This window comes from Sus scrofa, chromosome 14 (genome assembly GCF_000003025.6).
Source record: "Sus scrofa isolate TJ Tabasco breed Duroc chromosome 14, Sscrofa11.1, whole genome shotgun sequence".
Taxonomy (NCBI): domain Eukaryota; kingdom Metazoa; phylum Chordata; class Mammalia; order Artiodactyla; family Suidae; genus Sus; species Sus scrofa.
In genome coordinates this window covers 56,714,356-56,734,326 of record NC_010456.5, presented here as the reverse complement: position 1 = coordinate 56,734,326, position 19,971 = coordinate 56,714,356, and the positions used below count along the sequence as shown (strand labels likewise).

Sequence of the window (19,971 nt, the reverse complement as noted above, 5' to 3'; positions counted from 1 at the left end):
ACAGCACTGCACACTTCACACAACATGGCACACACAGCACACAGCACACATTGGTCTGCAGGCTCTCTAGACCTTTACCCCAGTATCTCCATAGTCTAGTTCAGGGCTAGTAACTATAAGCACTAAAAACATTCTGAATGAATGAATCAATGAAATGAAGCCTTGATACCGAACTCCACCAGGAATAAAGCAGGCCTGCCAGGTATAAAGAAGGATTAGAGATGATTCAGATAGCACAGAAACTAAGATTCACTGAGCTCATGGAACTTCCTTGTTATTTAAACCTCATACTACTCTTCGGAGGTAGGTAGCTTTATGTCCACTTTACAAAAACAGGAAAACTGCAGAAATAAAGACTGAGTGCCTCTCCCTGGGCTGCCAGGCCCAGCCTCCCCCTGCAGTTGCTCCCCATGCTTCTAATGTGGATTCACTTCCAGAGCTGGTCTGCGCCCTCTGAGCTGTCAACCACCTGTAACAGTGCAGTCCCTGGTCTGCCTGGCTTCTCTCAACAGAATGGAAGTCAATCTCCTTCCTGCACTTACTGAAAATAGAACGAGCACACCTGCCATCGGAGGCCAGCGCTCTCCTACCCTTAGCAAGTGTTAACAAGAGCTTTCACGTAACTCTAACCAGCACACTGCCATCTGGCGGACAGATACCGTAACACACCATCAATTTTAAGATAGCATCATGGTTTTGGGGTTAAAGTATGGTGGGGAGAAAGGTCTGTCTTAGGATAAATGAAACAAGTTAACAATGAAATTGGTTGTTACTGTGTTTAAAAGACAGCAACTCTTTGAAAAATCCTAGGAAACCGCCCTCCTCCCCCCCCCCCCCGCCCCGGGCCAATATTTTACTTCACTTCAACACTAAACAAGACTTATTTCATTCGGTAGACTTGAGTTTGAACTGCGCAGGTTCACTCATACAAGGTATTTTTCACTAAGTATGTACTACGGAGCTGCGCCATCGGCACTTGGTTGAATTGTGGATACAGATGAGGAACCTTGTACTATGGGGGTGGCTACAGAGCCATACACGGGATTTTCCGCCGCACAGAGGGTTAGGGCCCCTAACTCTGGAGTTGATTGAAGTTGATCACCGGTCCATGTATTAATTTTCTCCTAGAGCTGACAACATATCAGTGCCTTCTCTGTAGATTCATGAATGCAGCATCTTACTCTGAATCTTACCAGCAGGTTTTCCTAAATTCTTGGCAGCTGCCATAGAGATTAACCAGAATTAGCTAAGATCTCTACGGCTCTGCGTGGAAAACCCCTAGGGAGGGTACACTGAACCTGAGAAAGACAAAGAACTGGCCTATATGCTCCAAATGATGACTGACAGTCATTTTATATAAACCTTCAATTCCACAATGGCTTTTAATACACTGACCATAAATTTCTTCATACAAACATCTAATAAATAACTCTGTCTGCCAAGGAACAGTCAAGTGCAATAATGGAAGGCCTACTTAAATAATCTTATGTAAGCACTTGTCTAAAACTAAGAACCCTGGAGTTCCCGTCGTGGCTCAGTGGTTAACGAATCCAACTAGGAGCCATGAGGTTGTGGGTTTGATCCCTGGCCTTGCTCAGTGGGTTAAGGATCCGGCATTGCCATGAGCTGTGGTGTAGGTTGCAGACGCGGCTCAGATCCCGTGTTGCTGTGGCTCTGGCATAGGCTGGTGGCTACAGCTCTGATTTGACCCCTAGCCTGGGAAGCTCCATATGCCACGGGAGCAGCCCAAGAAATGGCAAAAAAACAAAAAAATAAATAATTAAATAAAAATAAAAAAATTAAATTAAGAACCCTATCACTAAAAACTGCCCGTTACGTTGTCTAGAAACCGACCATGTGCTCAGGTGCCTCAGGGTGTGTGCACGTGGGTAAACTCTCCTGTGCGTTCGTGTCTAAGCGCGTGTGCCATCAGAGGGGAGTGGAAGGGAAGGGGAGAACGCACCAGGGATCCGCTACAAAAACATTAGGACAAATACACAAATTCTATTTTGAGAGTCTAGTTTGAACTCTTCTTATAAATGATTTAAACTCACCTTTTCTGGAATATTTTCAGTAATGATGTCCAAATGTGACAAAACTGATAAAAAGGTACAAATGCTTGTTTTAAGGTTTTCTTCGCCCTGAAACAAAAAACCAGATAAACGAAACAGTCAAGGCTCCTGTGAGCCTGCATACCTCAAGGCGCCGCACAGGAGGACGCCACGGGGCCCAAGACATGAGGCCGTCTCTTCCCCAGTGCAGCCATGTCTAGGTGGGGACAGGGGACCAGAAGCAAAGAAAAGGAAGGGAATGTCCTAGAACCAAACACCCTCAATAAGCATGCGGCAGCTTTTTTTTTTTTTTTTTTTTTTTTAATGGCCACAGCAATGGCGTAGGCAAGGTCCTGGGCCAGGAAGTGAAACTGAGCTGCAGCTGCTGACCTATGCCACACTCACAGCAACGATGCCAGGTCCTTTAACCCACTGCGCCGCATTGGGGATCAAACCGACGCCTCCACAGCAACACAAGCCGATCTAGTCAGATTCTTAACCCACTGCACCACAGCAGGAACTCTGAGAGCAGCATTGTAAGCAAGTAGAAAACTTGATCAAATTTTCATGTTGGAGAACCTGCTCTGGTTTGGGTGTGGGGAGCAGATGAAAGGGAGGGAAGAGAGGACACAGGTGGTCCAGTGAGGGGGAGGAGCGCAGAGGATGATGCAGCCTGGACCAAGACAGAAGATAGAGACAGGAGACTGATAACCCAGAAACATTCAGGAGGGGAGGTCAGCAGGATCTGGTCCTGAATCAGACATGCAGCATGAGATGCACTGAGTTTTCTGATTTATGCAACTGTGGTGCTGTTTACAACAGTAGAAAAAAGATGAGGTCTGGGGAAAAAAATCAGGCTCTTGGTGTTAGATGTTCAAGTTTTAGGTGGTTTATAAACATTCATGAAGAATGTCTATAGCAGGAGTCGGCAAAGTTTTCTGTAAAGGACCAAATGGTAAATAAAAATGCGGCTGTGAGGTCCATGCAGTCTTTGCTGCAGCACTCGGCTCTGTCACTTCAGTGCACACACTCACAGAACATAAGCCAATGAGTGGGCGCAGCCTGTGCCAGTGACCTTTGGCCAGGCCAGCTCACCCCCCGATTTAGCACTTCAGGGAAGGTGTCTGGAATAGAAATATCCATCAGTGAATCTTTTGCGTCAGTTAAGTGAATCCATGAATTAGACAAAACTGACTATAAACCAAGGAGAAATTCAGGAAAGAAGGTCCAACCTTGAGAAGCACCGACACTTAACAGCTGGGGAGGGAAGGAAAAGCCTGCAAAGAACACAGAACAGAGGGAACAGAGGGGTGGCAGGAACCGGAAAGTGTGTCACTGAATGAGAACAAGGGAGTGGCAGCCCCAGGATGGGCCTGGGGAGGCAGGAGGAGGCCCTAGGGATCGTGCAGCAGGGCCCTCTGAGAAGGAAGAGCCAGGAGGCGGGTCTACTGCAGTGAACGGTAGGTGAGGAGAACACAAAGAAAGCCTCAAATTGGGGACCACAGACCGCTCTTTCTGGAAGTCTGTGACAGAGCAGGGAGATGTGCTTACAGGAGAGGAAGGAGCAGGCAGTATAAACACCCATCACAATGGATGGGAAGCATTTGGGTAAGAAGGAGCAACAGCCCAGAAGAGAGCCTGAGGGCTGGAGGTTCCGAGAAAGCAGAAGGGACAAGCAGGAGGACCTCGGCAGCAGGTTCAGGGCCTCGGCGGCAAGGCAGGAAGCAGGCCTGGGTGGATGTGGACCAGCTATGCTTGCTGGTACGGTTGCTTTTGAGAAGGCAGAGGACTTCCTGCATGATGACTCCTATTTTCTCTAAAACATGAAAGTTAAGATCATCTGCTTAAAATAAAGGAGGAAAAGAGGAGTTCCCGTTGTGGCTCAATGGTTAATGAATCTGACTAGGAACCGTGAAGTTGCGGGTTCGATCCTTGACCTCAGTCAGTGGGTTAAGGATCCAGCATTGCTGTGGCATGGGCCAGCAGCTATAGCTCCAACTGGACCCCTGGCCTGGGACGCTCCACATGCCGTGGGTGCGGCCCTAAAAAGACAGAAATAAATATATAAAAAATAAAGAAGGAAAAGGGTGTAGAGGACACTGCCCTTTTTTGGATATCTATTCTGAACCCCTTTCCACCCCACAGGTCTTATGAGAAGCTGAAGATGCCAGATAATCATTTTCCCAGCCTCTTTGCCACTGAAGAAAAAGCACCTGACCAGGACCCAGAGAGGCCTGTGCCCATGCTGGGTGAGGACTCATGGCCTAGGAGGCAGAGCCCAGAGAAGCCCCTCGTCGCAGGTAGTAGAGGCAGCGGGCGGGCAGCTGGCCAGGTTGCAGCTCTGCAGTGATGGCTCCACGCGTCTGGGGGTGATGCGGTGCCCCTAATGGACCTGAGCTAGGGCACACCTGTGGGTGCAGCCTCACCTTGTTTCTGCCTATTTTCCAAGCAGAATTCTGCAGCTTTCCAGGTGTTGTGTAAACTACCTACCCTCTTCCTCCTCTGCTGTTTTAATCCCCTTTGATTCAATCAGCAAATGCTGTTTTACCTGCTTACAGTGAGAAATCCTAACTGATGTCCACAGGGAAAGGTTTGAAGGGACTACACTGGATCTGAAAGCTTTTTACGGAAAGTGGGAGGCGGAGCTAAGTGGAAAGACTTGGCAGAACTGCAATGTCACTGGGGAGACACAGGGGACAAGAGAGTCAGGAAGGCTGGGGCCATACCAGAGCCAAGCTGCCTTTCGTGAGCATTGCTGAAGCAGCGTTCACCAACTTGAGAGCAGACAGAACAAACTAGATTAATAAAGCAACAGATCTGAGACACTCTCAAGGGAGAAAAAAAAAATCACAAAATATTTTCCTTAATTCCATGGCCATGAAGAAGAGAGGGAGTGGGAAAAAAAAAAAAAATACAGCTTTTGAACTAAACAGGCATGCGAATCAGAACTTTGTCTCTTCTCAGTGGTGTGACAAGTTACTTCATCTCTCTGGACTTTTTTCATTAAGTAAAGTATAAAATCTCCAGCCTGCCTTTCAGGATTATTATGAGGATGATTTGCTTTGCTTGTGATTTGCTCATGACTCCCAGGTTTCAGGTGGGAGCTGGGGACAGCGAAGGACCGCAGAGGGGGAAAGACAGCACATCAGTTTCTGTTCTATAGGATGAAGCCTGAAGCAAGGGTGTGAGAGGGCCCAGGAGGCAGCTGGAGAGGCAGGGAACTGTAGAGATGGGTGTGCAGGAAGAGAAGAACCTGCCACCTAAGTCACCACCTCCGTATACAACCGGCTAGAGAAAAGGCACCTGTCCATGTGAAAGGCTGTGTGGTGGGCAGAAAGGAGATGAGAAAGAAAGGGCTGCCTGCAGCTGCATGCGCAGCCCTCGTGTGCAATTTCTGAAGATGGTGCAGAGCTCGGGGATTAAGAAGAGCAGCAGAGAAAGGCCAAGATGCTCACTCTCCAAGTTTAACAGAAAAGAAAAGACCACTGGGACGATGGCCAGATGGAAGAAATGCCACTTGGGTAAGAGTGAAGAACTCGGGGTGAAGGCCCAGAAGGAAGCACAAATGAAGACACGGGGACAGATGGGGAAAACAGGACACTTTTCCCCCAGAAACAGAGAGAAGGAAACAGACTGAGGGAGGCACCTCGGTTTCATATGACGTGGAGGGCAAGTCATTTATGGAGAAAGGGACGGGTGGATTTGGGAACCAGCAGAGAACACTCAAGGCAAGTGCTAAGAACTGCTGTTTCGAAACAACCTGCTATTTGTCAGGAAGCCTGCACTGCAAGCTCTATCACGAATCTGGGTATTGATTCCTTAAAAACAATTTTTGAAATATAAGAATCTTGGGGGAGTTCCCACTGTGGCTCAGAAGTAATGAACCTGACTAGCATCCACAAGAAAGTGTGTTCGATCCCTGGCCTCACTCAGTGGGTTAAGGATCCGGTGTTGCCATGAGCTGTGGTGTAGGTCGCAGACGCAGCTCAGATCCAGTGTTGCTGTGGCTGTGGTGTAGGCTGGCAGCTACAGCATAACTAAAACCTTTTCTTCATTTAAAAAAACCATGAAAAATCTCTTTTACTTACATAAGAAAAACAGTCCCAGAACTTTGGAAGAAACTGGGGGAATTTATGAAGAATCAGTATAATAATCCATTCTATAAAATACTTTATGGATGCTTGATTATTGATGAAACCAGCCTGGAAAATCTTGTCAATAATTCTGTTTAAGAAATTCTGAGAAAAATAAAGTTCACAAATTAAGCTGTTGTGATTACTGTTTTTAAACATTTACATTCCTTGAGCTATAATTAACATAACGTGTAAGGTTAAGGTACACATGTTGACGATACACTGATATATCTTTTCGCAGGATGACCACCACCAGAGCAGCACTAGTAATGTCTCTACCACATCACATAATCACTCCTTCTTTGTGATGAAAACAATGAAAATCTAGTCTCTTACCAACTTTGAAGATGGTTATTCATTTTCATTAAGAAATAGTCACTATTGAGGAGTTCTCGTCACGGCTCAGCAGTTAACAAACTGACTGGTATCCACGCGGACTCAGGTTTGACCCCTGGCCACACTCAGTGGGTTAAGGATCCGGCCAGGATCCTCTGTGGGTTGCCATGAGCTGTGGTGTAAGTTGCAGACACGCTCAGATCCCAAGTTGCTGTGGCTGTGTTACAGGCTGGCGGCTCTGGGCTCTAGCTCCGATTCGACCCCTGGCTTGGGAACCTCCATATGCCACCAGTGTGGCCCTAAACAGACAAAAAAAAAAAAAAACAGTCACTATTGAAAAAACAGCTTCAAGTTTTATTGTGGCAAATGAGACTTTCAACAGTTAAAATACTGAGGGGAAAAATATTAAATGCGGACGTATAAATCTGTTTCCAGTTTATTGCTACAATACCTACCTAAGTGCCATAGTATTCTTTTTATTTAAGAAAAAAAAAAATCTTTTGCGTCATAAGTTCAATTTTAAGAACTGACGTATAAATTTTGGAGTTCCCGTCGTGGTGCAGTGGTTAACGAATCTGACTAGGAACCACGAGAATGCAGGTTTGATCCCTGACCTCACTCAGTGGGTTAAGGACCTGGCATTGCCATGAGCTGTGGTGTGGGTCACAGAGGCGGCTCAGATCCCGCATTGCTGTGGCTGTGGCATAGGCCGGTGGCTACAGCTCCAATTAGATGCCTAGCCTGGGAACCTCCATATGCCACGGGGTGGCTCAAGAAAAGGCAAAAAGACAAAAAAATAAAATAAAATTAATAAATAAGAACTGAAGTATAAATTTTAAGCAGATTCCGTCCTCAATTTTAAAGTAGTAAGTGACAGTTTCTACTACACAGTCTATTCACATGAAAACATTATGCTTAAAGGTACAAACGTAATAAACATCATACCTGATCGAATCTGGGGAAAAGTACCAGCAGAGTCTGCCATATCCGGTTTTTCACTCTGTGTTGGTGAGAATTCACATAGTATCGAGTCTTAGACTTGGACACCAACTCGTCCTGAGGGGATGGGATCAACATTAAATTACCTACTGAATTTGTGACTAATGAAAACAAAGTCAACGATGACTTTAAGTTAAAAAGGTCTGAACTGGGCATACGAGCCTATTTATCTTCCAAAAGGCAGAAGGATAACATTGTGGCTCTGCAGAAACGAACCCAAGGATGCGGGTTCAGTCCTTGGCCTCGAACAGTGGGTTAAGGATCCTGTGCTGCTGGAAGTTATGACATAGGTCTCAGATGTAGCTTGGATCCCGAGTTGCTGTGGCTGTGGTGTAGGCTGGCAACTGAAGCTCTGATTCGGCTCCTAGCCCAGGAACTTCCACATGCCGCAGGTGCAATCTTAAAAAGACAAAAAAAAAGAAAAGAAACACTTTCTTATGATTTATTTTTTCTTTTTTCTTTTTTTCTTTAGTTTCCTTTCTAAGCAATGAATTTAGCTGCTTTTGTTTAACTTACCTGCTTTTAAAATTAGAAAAGGAATCAGAAAACTGTACTTAGTATAGGAGGTACTTGGAAGCACAGTTTTCTTTGCTTCTGCCCCTTAGTGGAGGGGGGGTGGGGGCCAGATGAGTGGCCCCAGGTTGAGAAGACACTGAGATATATGACAGGGTACCCTCCCGGGCTCTGAAATTCAATGTAAACTCCCTAAGACGGGAGTACCAAGTAAGTGGACAGAGCCAGGCCATCACCAGAGCCCAAAGAACTGCAGCACCAGGGCTTTCTGCATGAGTAGAGCTCTCCCTTGTTTTCAGGTCTGTGCCAACCAATTTCAGCCAACTGTCAGGCTTATTTCTGTTACCAAACTACTGGTGCTTTGGCTGCTAAGTTAAGACTCCAGTAAAGAGAGTATGAACAATTTCAAATGTGTTAAAGATGAAAAAGCTATTTTCATCCAATGTAGGCAACTCCTCATCTGACTTGGCAAATCCTGTGATCTTTTTTCTTCTGTCTGCATTCTGCATTTGAATGCATGTAAAACTGTGTGACATGACAGCTGAGTGAACACAGATTTCAATGACCTCTGACAATGTAATCATAACCTCCCTTACTATTATTTCTTTGAGGAAAGTTTCTTTCTTTTCTTTTTTTTTTTCTTTTGTCTTTTTAGGGCCTCACCCGCGGTATAGAGAGTTTCCCAGGCTAGGGGTCTAATCCACAGCAGGATCCAAGCCATGTCTGCAGCCTACACCACAGCTCATGGCAACACCAGATCTTTAATCTGGGCAAGGCCAGGGATTGAACCTGCAACCTCATGGTTCCTAGTTGGATTTGTTAACCACTGAGCAATGATGGGAACTCTGGGGGAAAGTTTCTTTTGATCTAGGTGGTTGTAGGTGTCATGTACTGCTTGGTCTCAGGGCAGCTATGAAGGGACCCACTCGGGCAGATCCCACGGGTCTTCGGGAGCAGCACCTTTGATAGGGATGGCGTAGCACAGGTATTTATGAAGTCCCGATAAAGGACCATATTTAAAGAGGGAAACTTAGGGGACACTGGGAGATCTCTGTAAGTAAACAAATTGCTCAAGAAAGCCATCAGCACAAGGCAGGTTTGCTTCTTTACTGGAGCCTTGAGAATTGCCTCAGGTCGTTGGGGGGGGGGGATGGGATGAGGCCTGAAATCAGATGCAGACCAAGGGCAGGAGCTGGAGGACCACCCTTCGGAGGATCTGAATACACACCTTAGGGGATACTAAGGAGGAGCTACTACTCCCAGAAAGGAAGAGGCGGGCCTTCCCAACCCCCACTCCCCTTGGATGATAAAACCGTAGCCCTCCGATCCTCGGTCCTCAGGGCAGAACCTCCTTGCCTGCCTGCTTGCATCTCTCACAAGAATCCTTTCCTAATAAATCTGTTTCTTGCCTATCACTTTGTCTCTCGCTGAATTCCTTCTGTGTGGAGGCATAAAGAACCTGAACCTCAGTAAGTCCAGACATCGGGTGAGTGAAAACGTGGGGTCAAGTCCCAATCTGGGTTCTGGCTAGGTTCAGGCTGATAATACGTCAGTTTCGCCTTTGCTCCCTGAACCTGCCAGCAGGGCCTCACCTGGAAGTGCTAAAACTCCCTTTTCAGCTCCAAACCTCTGTCCTTTATCTGTTCCACTCAATGAGCTCTTTTATTCAGAAAGATCTTCCTTTTCGCTACTAGCCTGCCGACATTCTCTAGGTTCATGAGCCTCCGACCTGACCTAACCCCAAGAATGATGTCTGCAGGATCTCCAAGAGCACATCCAATTCCTTTCACGACCTCAAACCCATTTGCAAATCCCCCACCCTTGAATGAACCCAGTGGTCTTAAATTCTCTGACCCTACTTTCAAGTTGCCAGGCACCCCAGAAGAGAAGAAAAACCATGCACCCTGACTTTATTAATGTGTGTTCTAGCTTTGGCTGCCTGACCAGTGGTTCTCAAATGCGACAGTACTTCGAATCAACCTGAGGACTTGTTAAAACAGACCGCTGGGCCCCACCCCCGTTTCTGGCTTAGCAAATTGGGATGGGGTTTAGAAACCTGCACATCCAACAAGTTCTCTGGTCCAAGGAAGACCCTTTAGGGATCACTGCGCTAGGCAATCATTTTGCTAATTTCAAGTCTCTGCCAGACTTATTTCCACAAGGGGAATTTGAATTTTTAGGACTTTCCTCAAGGCTTTAACCCAACCCCTTTTCTTCCTTTGACCATAAGATCCTTCTTACTACCTCAACAATCTTCCTTCAACCTTCCTAACTCAACCTCCTCTGTCTTCAACCTCCTCTTCTTCTTGTATCAAAGGAAGAAAGGTCCTCATATTCCTTTCAGAGAATTATCAACTCTATTTTCAAGTACAATTTTTGCCTGTATTTGCACATTGGCTCACCCTTCAATCGACTGCAAGCTGGCCCTACCTCCACGTGCTTCTGGCAACACCCAGAAATTCCCAGCATCCTCTTCTCCACTGGCTTCCCATCTGCTCTGGGCCAATGTTCTTGGCCTGGGCAAGTTTCTAATACATAAATTTTCTTTGCTTTTCCATCCTCCATAAAGCTTATGCTTCTATCAGACATTAGAGCTAATCTAGGCTCTCCAAGGATTTTTGAAAAAATACATAACATTTAAAAAAAAAAAAAACCATTTGAAAGTGTCCAACTCAGTGGGTTTTAGTATATTTACAGAGTTATACAACCATCACCACTAATCCCAGAACATTTTCATCACCCCAAAAAGAAATCCTGTGTCCACTGGCAATCACTTCCCAATATCTCCTGTCCTCACCACTCTCCCTGAACCACTACCTTCTGTCTTATACATGTGCCTCCTCTGGACATTTCATGTAAATGGAGTCATACATGAGTTGCCACCTATCACTCAGCCCAACGTTTCCTAGGTTCACTGATACTTATTCTCAGTTTGTTTTTTGTAGCGTCTGAGGGGATGTGAAGTGGCCGGCTGGCCTCTCCACAGCCGTGACTCACTCTGTGGCCTGGACCACTTCCTCAGCACACAGCAAGCTCTGATTCTCTCCTATCACCCAAGCCCACACCCCTCCGCCCCTCCCATTCCTTCGTCTCTTCTGAACACACACCTCACTGTCTCCACCTGCTCAACCACCATTGGCTTCTCGGCTCCTGTTTGGACCCTCATTCCCACATCACCAACAGGCCTTTGGGAGAGGTGACTAACAGAGCTGTGTCGCCAAACCCAGTGGCCAACCATCAACCTCATTTTCCTCCCTGCCTCCCAGCAGCACTATCCCCATCTGACCCTTGGATCCATCCCTCCTGGCGTCCTTCTGCTTCATGGACAGAGTTCAGCCCCATGTCACCTACTAGAGAGGCTCTCTCTGACCTGCTATCTAAACAGTTACCTCCCCTCCTTGTTCTGCTTTACTTTTCTACCAAACATTCATACAGTTTCTATTACAGAGCAACATGCATTATAACACGTATGTGTGTTCCAGCTGATGGAGTACTCTGCTCCTTTAAATTTTACTCATCCTTCAGGAAACCAGGAAATCACTATTTCCTCTGAGATTTCCCCTGACTCCAACAGTGTGAAGGAGAGAATTTTTGCATAAGAAGTACTTCCTAGGTTTTATGCAACTAGAACCAACTGCTGCCTGCACAAACAAGTGTATAAGGGACACTGCTGTGTCAACCCAGGGGACTCAAGTGGTTCTGTGGCCACCAGTTACATCCCAGCATTTAAGCAGAGGCTAGAAAGCAGACCAAGCAGGACATCTGCCTCAGCCTCAAATCCAAATGAGCACCATGTCTGAACTGGCCCTTTCCCCTTCTCCCCAAACGTATTACCCCAGTCCTCAGACAGTGGGATATTCACTTATAAATGCTTCTGCAGACTCAACAAAATCAATTCTTCCCATTATGCCACTTCCTAAATTTTTACCCTTTCATTCCATTTCTTACATAAAATAATGTATGGCTGTATCACCCTAAATATCACTGGTTTTGACTGTACTGGAAAATACCCAGAGTAACATGTAGATAAAATGTTTGTTCTCCAAAACAAAACCTGAGTTGGACAATTACTAAGCAAGATTTAACTAAAAATAAATAACATAAACCTTATGATATTTCATGATGGAAAATACTTAAAAATACATATTGTGTCAACATAAAGAGCATAAAGGATTTTAACTTGTCAACTATACAAAAAACAAGATACTTTAATGTAAAATAAAGCACATTTACCTTATCTAATAGTTTGACTGCAAGATCTTCTATGAACAACTTATGAGACATATTTGAGCCATCTAATAAACACAGGAATTTGACAGCACAAATTCTCACATAATGGTCCTCTCTTTTAGTACTAAAAATAGAAAGTGACAAATTACATTAATACATTTTTCAAATAAAAAATTATGTTAAATATTCATTTCAGGAGTTCCTGTCGTGGCGAGGTAGTTAACGAATCCGACTAGGAACCATGAGGTTGCAGGTTCGATCCCTGGCCTTGCTCAGTGGGTTAAGGATCTGGTGTTGCTTTGAGCTGCAGTGTAGGTCACAGACGTGGCTTGGATCCCAAGTTGCTGTGGCTGTGGTGTAGGCAGGTGGCTACAGCTCTCAATGGACCCCTAGCCTGGGAACCTCCACATGCTGTGGGAGCAGCTCAAGAAAAGGCAAAAAGACAAAAAAAAAAAAAAAAAAAAAAAAAAAATCATTTCAAAATATCAAAACTTTTCAAAGTTTTCTAAACTTAAGTAACTTTCTATTTAAACACAATGCTTTTATTTTTTTATTTTTTTTTTTTATCTTTTTAGGGCCACACCTGAGGCATACGAAGATTCCCAGGATAGAGGCTGAATTGGAGCTGTAGCCGCTGGCCTATACCACAGCCACAGCAATGCCAGATCCTTAACCCACTGAGTGAGGCCAGGGATCAAACCTGCGTCCTCATGGTTACTAGTGAGGTTCATTTCTGCTGAGCCATGACAGGAACTCCAAGACAATGCTTTTAAATTTAGGACAGATGGTGGAATATAACAAGTGATTATATCAGCAGGAGGGTCTGTACAGAAAGCTGGAATGAGCACAAATTCACCCAGACTTCTGGAAAGACAAGGCACACACTCACTGACCCAGAAGCAGTAGTTATCTGTGGACGGAACAGATCAGAGCTCATGAGGCTGCTCCTGGAAGAGAACCAGACACCCCCTGCTCAGGGCAAGGATGGACTTCACTGTGCAGTTAAGCGCACATCTCTGGGGCCGACTAGGAAAGCAGTGAGCTCTGAGAACCCCAGTGTTTTTTCAGTACCCAAGTGTGGAAAGACAAATTAAGTGAAGTTGTTGATAAGCATTTCCAAAGTTCCTTGTAAGTGTTAGAATGTGAATGAATGTCATCTTAACTGAACAGACAAAACATCTGTCAAGTTGAAATCAAAATATTTTGCAATCATCAACTGAAAAATTTCACTTACTGCTATACTAAACCAGTCAAGAAGGCAAAAAATCAATTAAAGCAATTAACAATGAAAACTGTATATATTTAATGAAGAGTGGCAGATGATTTAAAACACAGCTATGACTCTAGGGATAATAAACTTCGTTGGTAACCAGATACAAATATCATTTGCTGTCCTAAATTCTAAAATCAAAGAAAATCCTGTAACAGTATTTATTATCCTTTTCACAAACACTACACACACAAATATTTGAAAATTATGTGAGAAAACAAAACTTTCTTAAAATGCTCTCCAAAAATTAATTTCAGTGGTTAGATAAGAATAGGCGGGAGTTCCCACTGTAGCTCAGCAGTAACGATCCCAACTAGTATCCATGAGGATGTGGGTTTGAGCCCTGGCCTCACTCAGTGGGTTGAAGATCTGGTGTTGCCATGAGCTATGGTGTAGGTTGCAGACATGGCTCAGATCTGATGTGGCTGTGGCTGTGGCATAGGCTGGCAGCTGCAGATCTGATTCCACCCCTAACCTAGGAACTTCCATGTGCTGCAAGTGTGGCATTAAAAAGACACACACACAAAGAATCGGCCTACTCCAGAAATTAAAACTTTAGGGCCTATCCCCAAAATTATTTTTGCATGAGCATAGTGAGTTGTTAAATAGTGAATTTTAGCCAAAAAAGAATACGCTACGTGTGCTGATGATCACCCCGCCCTCAACAAAAAGAAGAGGGTTAGGGATTTTATGTTCCCCATAGTTAATCCTTTCCTTTTCACTTCTCTTTTTTGGGCTGCACACACCACAGCCACAGCAACTCGGGATCCAAGCTGAGTCTGCCACCTACACCACAGCTCACGGCAATGCCGGATCTTTGACCCATTGAGCGAGGCCAGGGATCGAACCCGCATCCTCATGGATACTAGTCAGATTTGTTTCTGCAGCACCACAGGGGAACTGCTCCCCATAGTTATTTCATTATTTCTTTATGCTGGACTTTGCCCTAAAATCTTTTTTTAAGTTTATCAAATGTTAGTGAATAGTGACAGATCTGAAGAAAATACTGTATCAAAATTTCTAATGCACCTTTGAAGGCTAATGTAATACCTTATACAGAAGCTCTCTCATACGATGTTAATATACTGAGTATTCCCTTCACATCAAGACATGGAAGACCCACCACACTTACTTTTCAATAACAACATTCGCTGCACAATCATGTCCGAGATTTTCTACAAAGGTCTGTATATCCTGGATAAGCCTTTCCATAAAACACATGCAACAAAGAACAACAGGGGTTAGACAGGAAAATTAAAGCCCTAAATTAAAAGTTATTTAATATTCATTCAACAAAAGCCTTAAAAAAGACACACAATTCTACCTAAGTACACACGTACTTTAAATTATGAGAGTTGAAACAACAGCATCTTTTACCTCTGATCACGCCGAAACACTGTCCCAAATACACACGCCTCCAGGACAAGTTCACTGTAATTGTTAGCACTTGATAAAGATCCTTGGGACACATTTGAAGCAGAAACTATCCAAGATTGGCAGCAATAACTTATCAATATATTGAAGACTCCAGTTTTCATAGCCGACATTTCAATTATCTTGTACATAATCTGGAATGAAATACAATAGTTGTTTTATCCTTTGATCAGCTTACTTTTGTCAGAAAAAAAAAAACTCTCTGTCGCTAAAAATTGTGACTTGCATGGCATCAAATGATAGTGTCAATGCAACCACAGAGTCTAAAAAATTAAAAATTCTTTATTGTTAGAATTTTGCAAGATGATCAACAATCGCAGAATGCTCACTTAGAATGCGTAATACTAAAAATAAATAACGTTTTACGGACAGTGATATTCACCCAGGACTCTCCCAGAGAAACAACTGCCCAAAGCAATAGAATAAAAGGGGGCGGAAAACACCTTACCCTTGACATTCTGTTTTCTTCGCATTTGCCAGGGCCCACCCCTCCCCCAAAGCAGCCAAGACCACAGTGTCTGTGTCCCCAGGAAAGGACAGAGGCAGTGCAGGGACAGCAGGGTAGTAAGTGGGTTTCTTTTCCATCCTCCCCTTCGGAAAAGGGGTGTATGTGAATCCAGAGGCATGATATAATTCCTCTATGTGGTGTTCCCTACCACGTAGGAGTGATTTGTAAACACAAATGCCTCCAGAAACCAGAACGACCTTTTGATGAGGTTATATTCCTTTTGATGAGGTTATATTCAGAGAAAGATTACTTTGTACCAGAAAAGCAATAGCACAAATACACTGACACAGGGCACCTGACTTTGCCCTCAGGAGAGGTCAAGCCACAGTCTGGAGTGGAGAGGGAGAAGGGGTGTGCCCCACCTGGAAGGGCCAGTGACTGGACAACACCAGGCGCTGCTGTCATAGAGGAATGACCAGTGTAGCCACAATATCCAATTTTCCAAGAGAAAGGGAAATACAGATTTCCATGCAAATTTCCCAATTTTTTTTTTTTTTGTGGGGGGTGCACCTGCAGCATGCAGAAGTTCCTGGGCCAGGGATCACATCAATGCTATTGAACCCGTGCCACAGCAGTAACCAGAGCCACAGAAGTGACAACACTGCATCCTTAATCTGTTGAGCCACCAGAGAACTCTGCAAATTTCCCAATTCTTAAAAGCTAAGAATTCAAAATTCCTATGTGAAAAGCAACGAATTCAAAACTTGTACTCATGATTATAAGAAGCAAATATGTTTGTAAGGTAGATGTGGTTCATCGGGTACTGTTTTGCACCTACCCTTTTATAGTTAACAGATTTTCTGCTTCTTACTCATGACACCCAAGAAGGTTTAAAATATTTATTGAATGAACAAATAAATAACAAATCTACTGTGTAGTTACAAACATAACTCACTTCTTCCTCATGTGCTACAGGTAACACAAATTAAAATGAAAAAAAGACTTATCCTTTTTTTCTAAAGTAATCAAATTCATAGAAACAACAGAATGATGCTTGCCAGGGGCTGCAGGGCTGGGGTAAAGGGGAATTGTTTAGGGGATTATAAAGGGGATACAGAGTTTCAGTTTTACAACATAAAAATGTTCTGGAGACCTGTCATAACAAGGTGAAATCTAGTTAACACTACTGAACAATACATTTGAAGATGCTAAATCTTAGCTTACATATTTTTAATCCCAATTTTTAAGAAGTTACCTCTTTTATTTTGAAATACGTCTGGCCCTTGGTTTTTGCAGCAATGGTCAGAACTTTGGGATCAAAAACAAATTGAACAAAAGCTCTTAAATTAGGCCAGAATACCAGTTGAGTGTTGCTTAAAGAAGCTATGATTTTCCAGGCCATGTCAAAAGACTCTATGCAGAGTGATTCACAGGAGGTCAGAAGCTGGTAGAAAAAAAAAAAAAAAAGAAATACATAATTATCACAATTTCAGACACGGATGTCTGTTCTTATGATTATTCTTTAACTCATGTCTCACTATAACCTACCTTGGGAACCAAAATCTTCATGCAATGGAACACAGGTAAAACTTGATCGGAAGGAAGAATTGTGAGGGCTTCTAGTGCAGACTGCAAAGTCCTTACTGGCATTTGAACAGCAGGGAGAACGGGTTCCAGAATTTCACTCTCTGAGGTTGGTATAAGGGTGTGATATTTTTTCAACAAGAAAGAGAGGCAGACCCACTGGTCATGAATATATTGTGCAACTATTTTCCCCCATCCTTGGGAAGATGATGATTCCTCGGAAAAACTGAGACAAAAAACAAAGTCACTACCCCATCTTTCCTTAAGGCTGTCTCAATTTCCTTTGCACATAGTACACTATCCTTACAAGGGAGAAATTACACAGTCATCATTAAATATCCTAAACCAAGGAAACCACATAAACCTCAATTTCCTAACTACCCTGAAATCCCCTGGTATTTTCTCTCACTTTAAATGATTCCATGAAAACAAAAAGCAGAGAAGTTAATGGGTTTCCAGGAGCAGAGATGACGAACGTGGTAGCTCAGCTCTAAGCTCCCATAACCCTCTGAGTGAGGATGGGCAATCACTCACTATCTCATGACTGAAACATGAGCACAAAGATGCCTTCCTGTGCACACTACACTCCAGGGCTGAACGTACCTGCCGTCCTCCTCGGTGAGGGGCTTCTGCAGCGTCTGGTTGAGCTGAAGGGAGGAGAGGAACCTTTCCATGGGGCCTGCATCCAGGGAGTCTGGCTGCAGCTCTGACTTCTGGTCGATGGCCTCGCAGACCTTGGCCAAGGCAGCCATGCTGACGGCTCTCTGAATCTGTGTGCCCAGCGTCGGCTCCTGAGGGGAACCAGGCCGATCTTTTATTTAATGTAAGCAAATCCTAACCAGCAAGAACCTGCACATCTACGAGAATCTCATGCCCTCCCTTCCCTTTTCCTGCTGCTACTGAACATCACAGGAAAGAAGAGGAAATCCAATCCCCGTCATGCAGTTTTACCATTTCTGTGCGGATCGGTGGCAAACAAACTTCAAGTGGCAATAAAAATTCAGACTAACAGACAATCTGGATGCATCGCTCCCAGGGGTGAGCCTTGCTTTAATTGTTTGGCTGAAGTGAACTAAAAAAAAAGACTCCTGGCATGTACACAAGTAACCCCTTCAGCCAGCTGGGTGCTGCCTTCACAGAGGTGATGGAGCAGCTAAGAGCTGGACTCAGGAACCATAGGGCCCAGGTCTGAATACTGACTCTGCACTTGCCACCAGGTGACTGTGGATAGCCCCACGCCTTAGTTTTACTCATCTGTAAAATGGGGACAGGACTAGAATCTACTTCAAAGGATTACTTTAAGATTAAGAAAATGGGTTACTTCCGGTGAAGCACCTGAAACTCTACACGTAGGAGCACAGAGGAAGGAAACCATGGCAGCCTGGCTTTGTACTCACAGAGAGAAAATCAGTAACCTCTAACCAAGAAGCTGAGTGTACAGGCAAGAACCCACACAGGGCAACAGCTTCCCCAGTTCAGGCAAGAACCCAGACAGGGCCACCAGGAACATCTCCACAGAACATTTCACCATGCCTTGCCTTACCACCCCCAAATAAACCGAGTAACTCTAAGGATAAATTTCCCTTAGCAACACTGCCAACATGGGAGATAATACACGGAGGGTTACTTTTGAGCTCGTATGGTCTCTATTAACCTTAATGGATTTCAGTGAATTACTAAAGAAAACAAGCCAATTCTGAAGAATTACTGTGGATTTGATAGGGATGGCATAGACACAGGTATTTATGAAGTCCTGATAAAGGACCATATTTAAAGAGGGAAACTTAGGGGACACTGGGAGATCTCTGTAAGTAAACAAATTGCTCAAGAAAGCCATCAGCACAAGGCAGGTTTGCTTCTTTACTGGAGCCTTGAGAATTGCCTCAGGTCGTTGGGGGGGGGGGAATGGGATGAGGCCTGAAATCAGATGCAGACCAAGGGCAGGAGCTGGAGGACCACCCTTCGGAGGATCTGAATACACACCTTAGGGGATACTAAGGAGGAGCTACTACTCCCAGAAAGGAAGAGGCGGGCCTTCCCAACCCCCACTCCCCTTGGATGATAAAACCGTAGCCCTCCGATCCTCGGTCCTCAGGGCAGAACCTCCTTGCCTGCCTGCTTGCATCTCTCACAAGAATCCTTTCCTAATAAATCTGTTTCTTGCCTATCACTTTGTCTCTCGCTGAATTCCTTCTGTGTGGAGGCATAAAGAACCTGAACCTCAGTAAGTCCAGACATCGGGTGAGTGAAAACGTGGGGTCAAGTCCCAATCTGGGTTTAGGTTCAGGCCCTTAATATTGTCCGATTCAGTTCGGTTTATATTCTGGTCTACATTCAAAACTCATGGTGTCCTTCCCCAACACTAATACACTAATATACAGTAGAGAGGATGCTGAAGTCTTAATCAGGCCTCCTTATAATTTTATTTTAGGACATTTCTTGAAAACTACTTTGAAAATTAGATGACGATGATATTATTACTTTGGCAGGACTCACAACCAGGGTCTAACTCCAAAGCCCAGGCTCATAGCCACTATGTCTTATTTTACCATGTTTAAGAAATACCTCTGGGTACCAAAATCTAGTGGAGAAGACATATACACATACATTATTTCAAAAACAAGTAAGTTGGAAATAAACACAAAAATGGAGGCTTAAGGAGCGACAGGTAAATGAAGGTCCAAGAAGGCCTTTAAGAGAAAATGTAGTTTGAGTTGGACATAAAGGATGGACCAGATCCTGCCAACGGTCCCCGGAGGGCAGGGCATTCATTCTCAGTGGAGGACCAGGAACGAGAGGAAGGACGGGCATGTGCCTCTGAGCCGTGAAACTCCAGGGGGTGGCCTGGAGCAACTGCAGCGGGAAGGAAGGGGCCAGCTGTGGACGGCCGGGCATGACAGTGAGGTAGGAAGCTGAGGATGGAGGGCTCTGCAAGCAGACTGGGTGAATCTGAACACCTTCACATGCCCCTTA

General features: G+C 44.5%; 1 protein-coding gene and 1 long non-coding RNA gene across 4 annotated transcripts in view; one reads left to right on the top strand and one right to left on the bottom strand.

Moving 5' to 3' along the window:
• The window catches only part of TARBP1 (TAR (HIV-1) RNA binding protein 1), a 76,979-nt gene that overhangs the window by 12,216 nt on the left and 44,792 nt on the right, over nucleotides 1-19,971 (bottom strand). For all 3 annotated transcript variants that reach the window (XR_002338941.1, XM_005670967.3, XM_013983218.2), the window contains exons 15-23: nucleotides 17,602-17,789; nucleotides 16,963-17,224; nucleotides 16,670-16,858; nucleotides 14,910-15,100; nucleotides 14,665-14,736; nucleotides 12,266-12,386; nucleotides 7,466-7,576; nucleotides 6,140-6,289; nucleotides 2,055-2,141 (exon numbers count right to left, since the gene is read on the bottom strand). Coding sequence is in view for 2 of the 3 variants with exons in the window: in XM_005670967.3 (XP_005671024.1) it covers nucleotides 2,055-2,141; nucleotides 6,140-6,289; nucleotides 7,466-7,576; nucleotides 12,266-12,386; nucleotides 14,665-14,736; nucleotides 14,910-15,100; nucleotides 16,670-16,858; nucleotides 16,963-17,224; nucleotides 17,602-17,789 (1,371 nt within the window). In the remaining variant the exon portion in view is untranslated. The remainder of the gene's footprint in view (nucleotides 1-2,054; nucleotides 2,142-6,139; nucleotides 6,290-7,465; nucleotides 7,577-12,265; nucleotides 12,387-14,664; nucleotides 14,737-14,909; nucleotides 15,101-16,669; nucleotides 16,859-16,962; nucleotides 17,225-17,601; nucleotides 17,790-19,971) is intronic.
• On the top strand, nucleotides 2,148-4,898 carry LOC106506003. The gene is made up of 2 exons (XR_001300955.2): nucleotides 2,148-3,511; nucleotides 4,197-4,898. It is a non-coding gene; the product is annotated as an uncharacterized LOC106506003 (long non-coding RNA).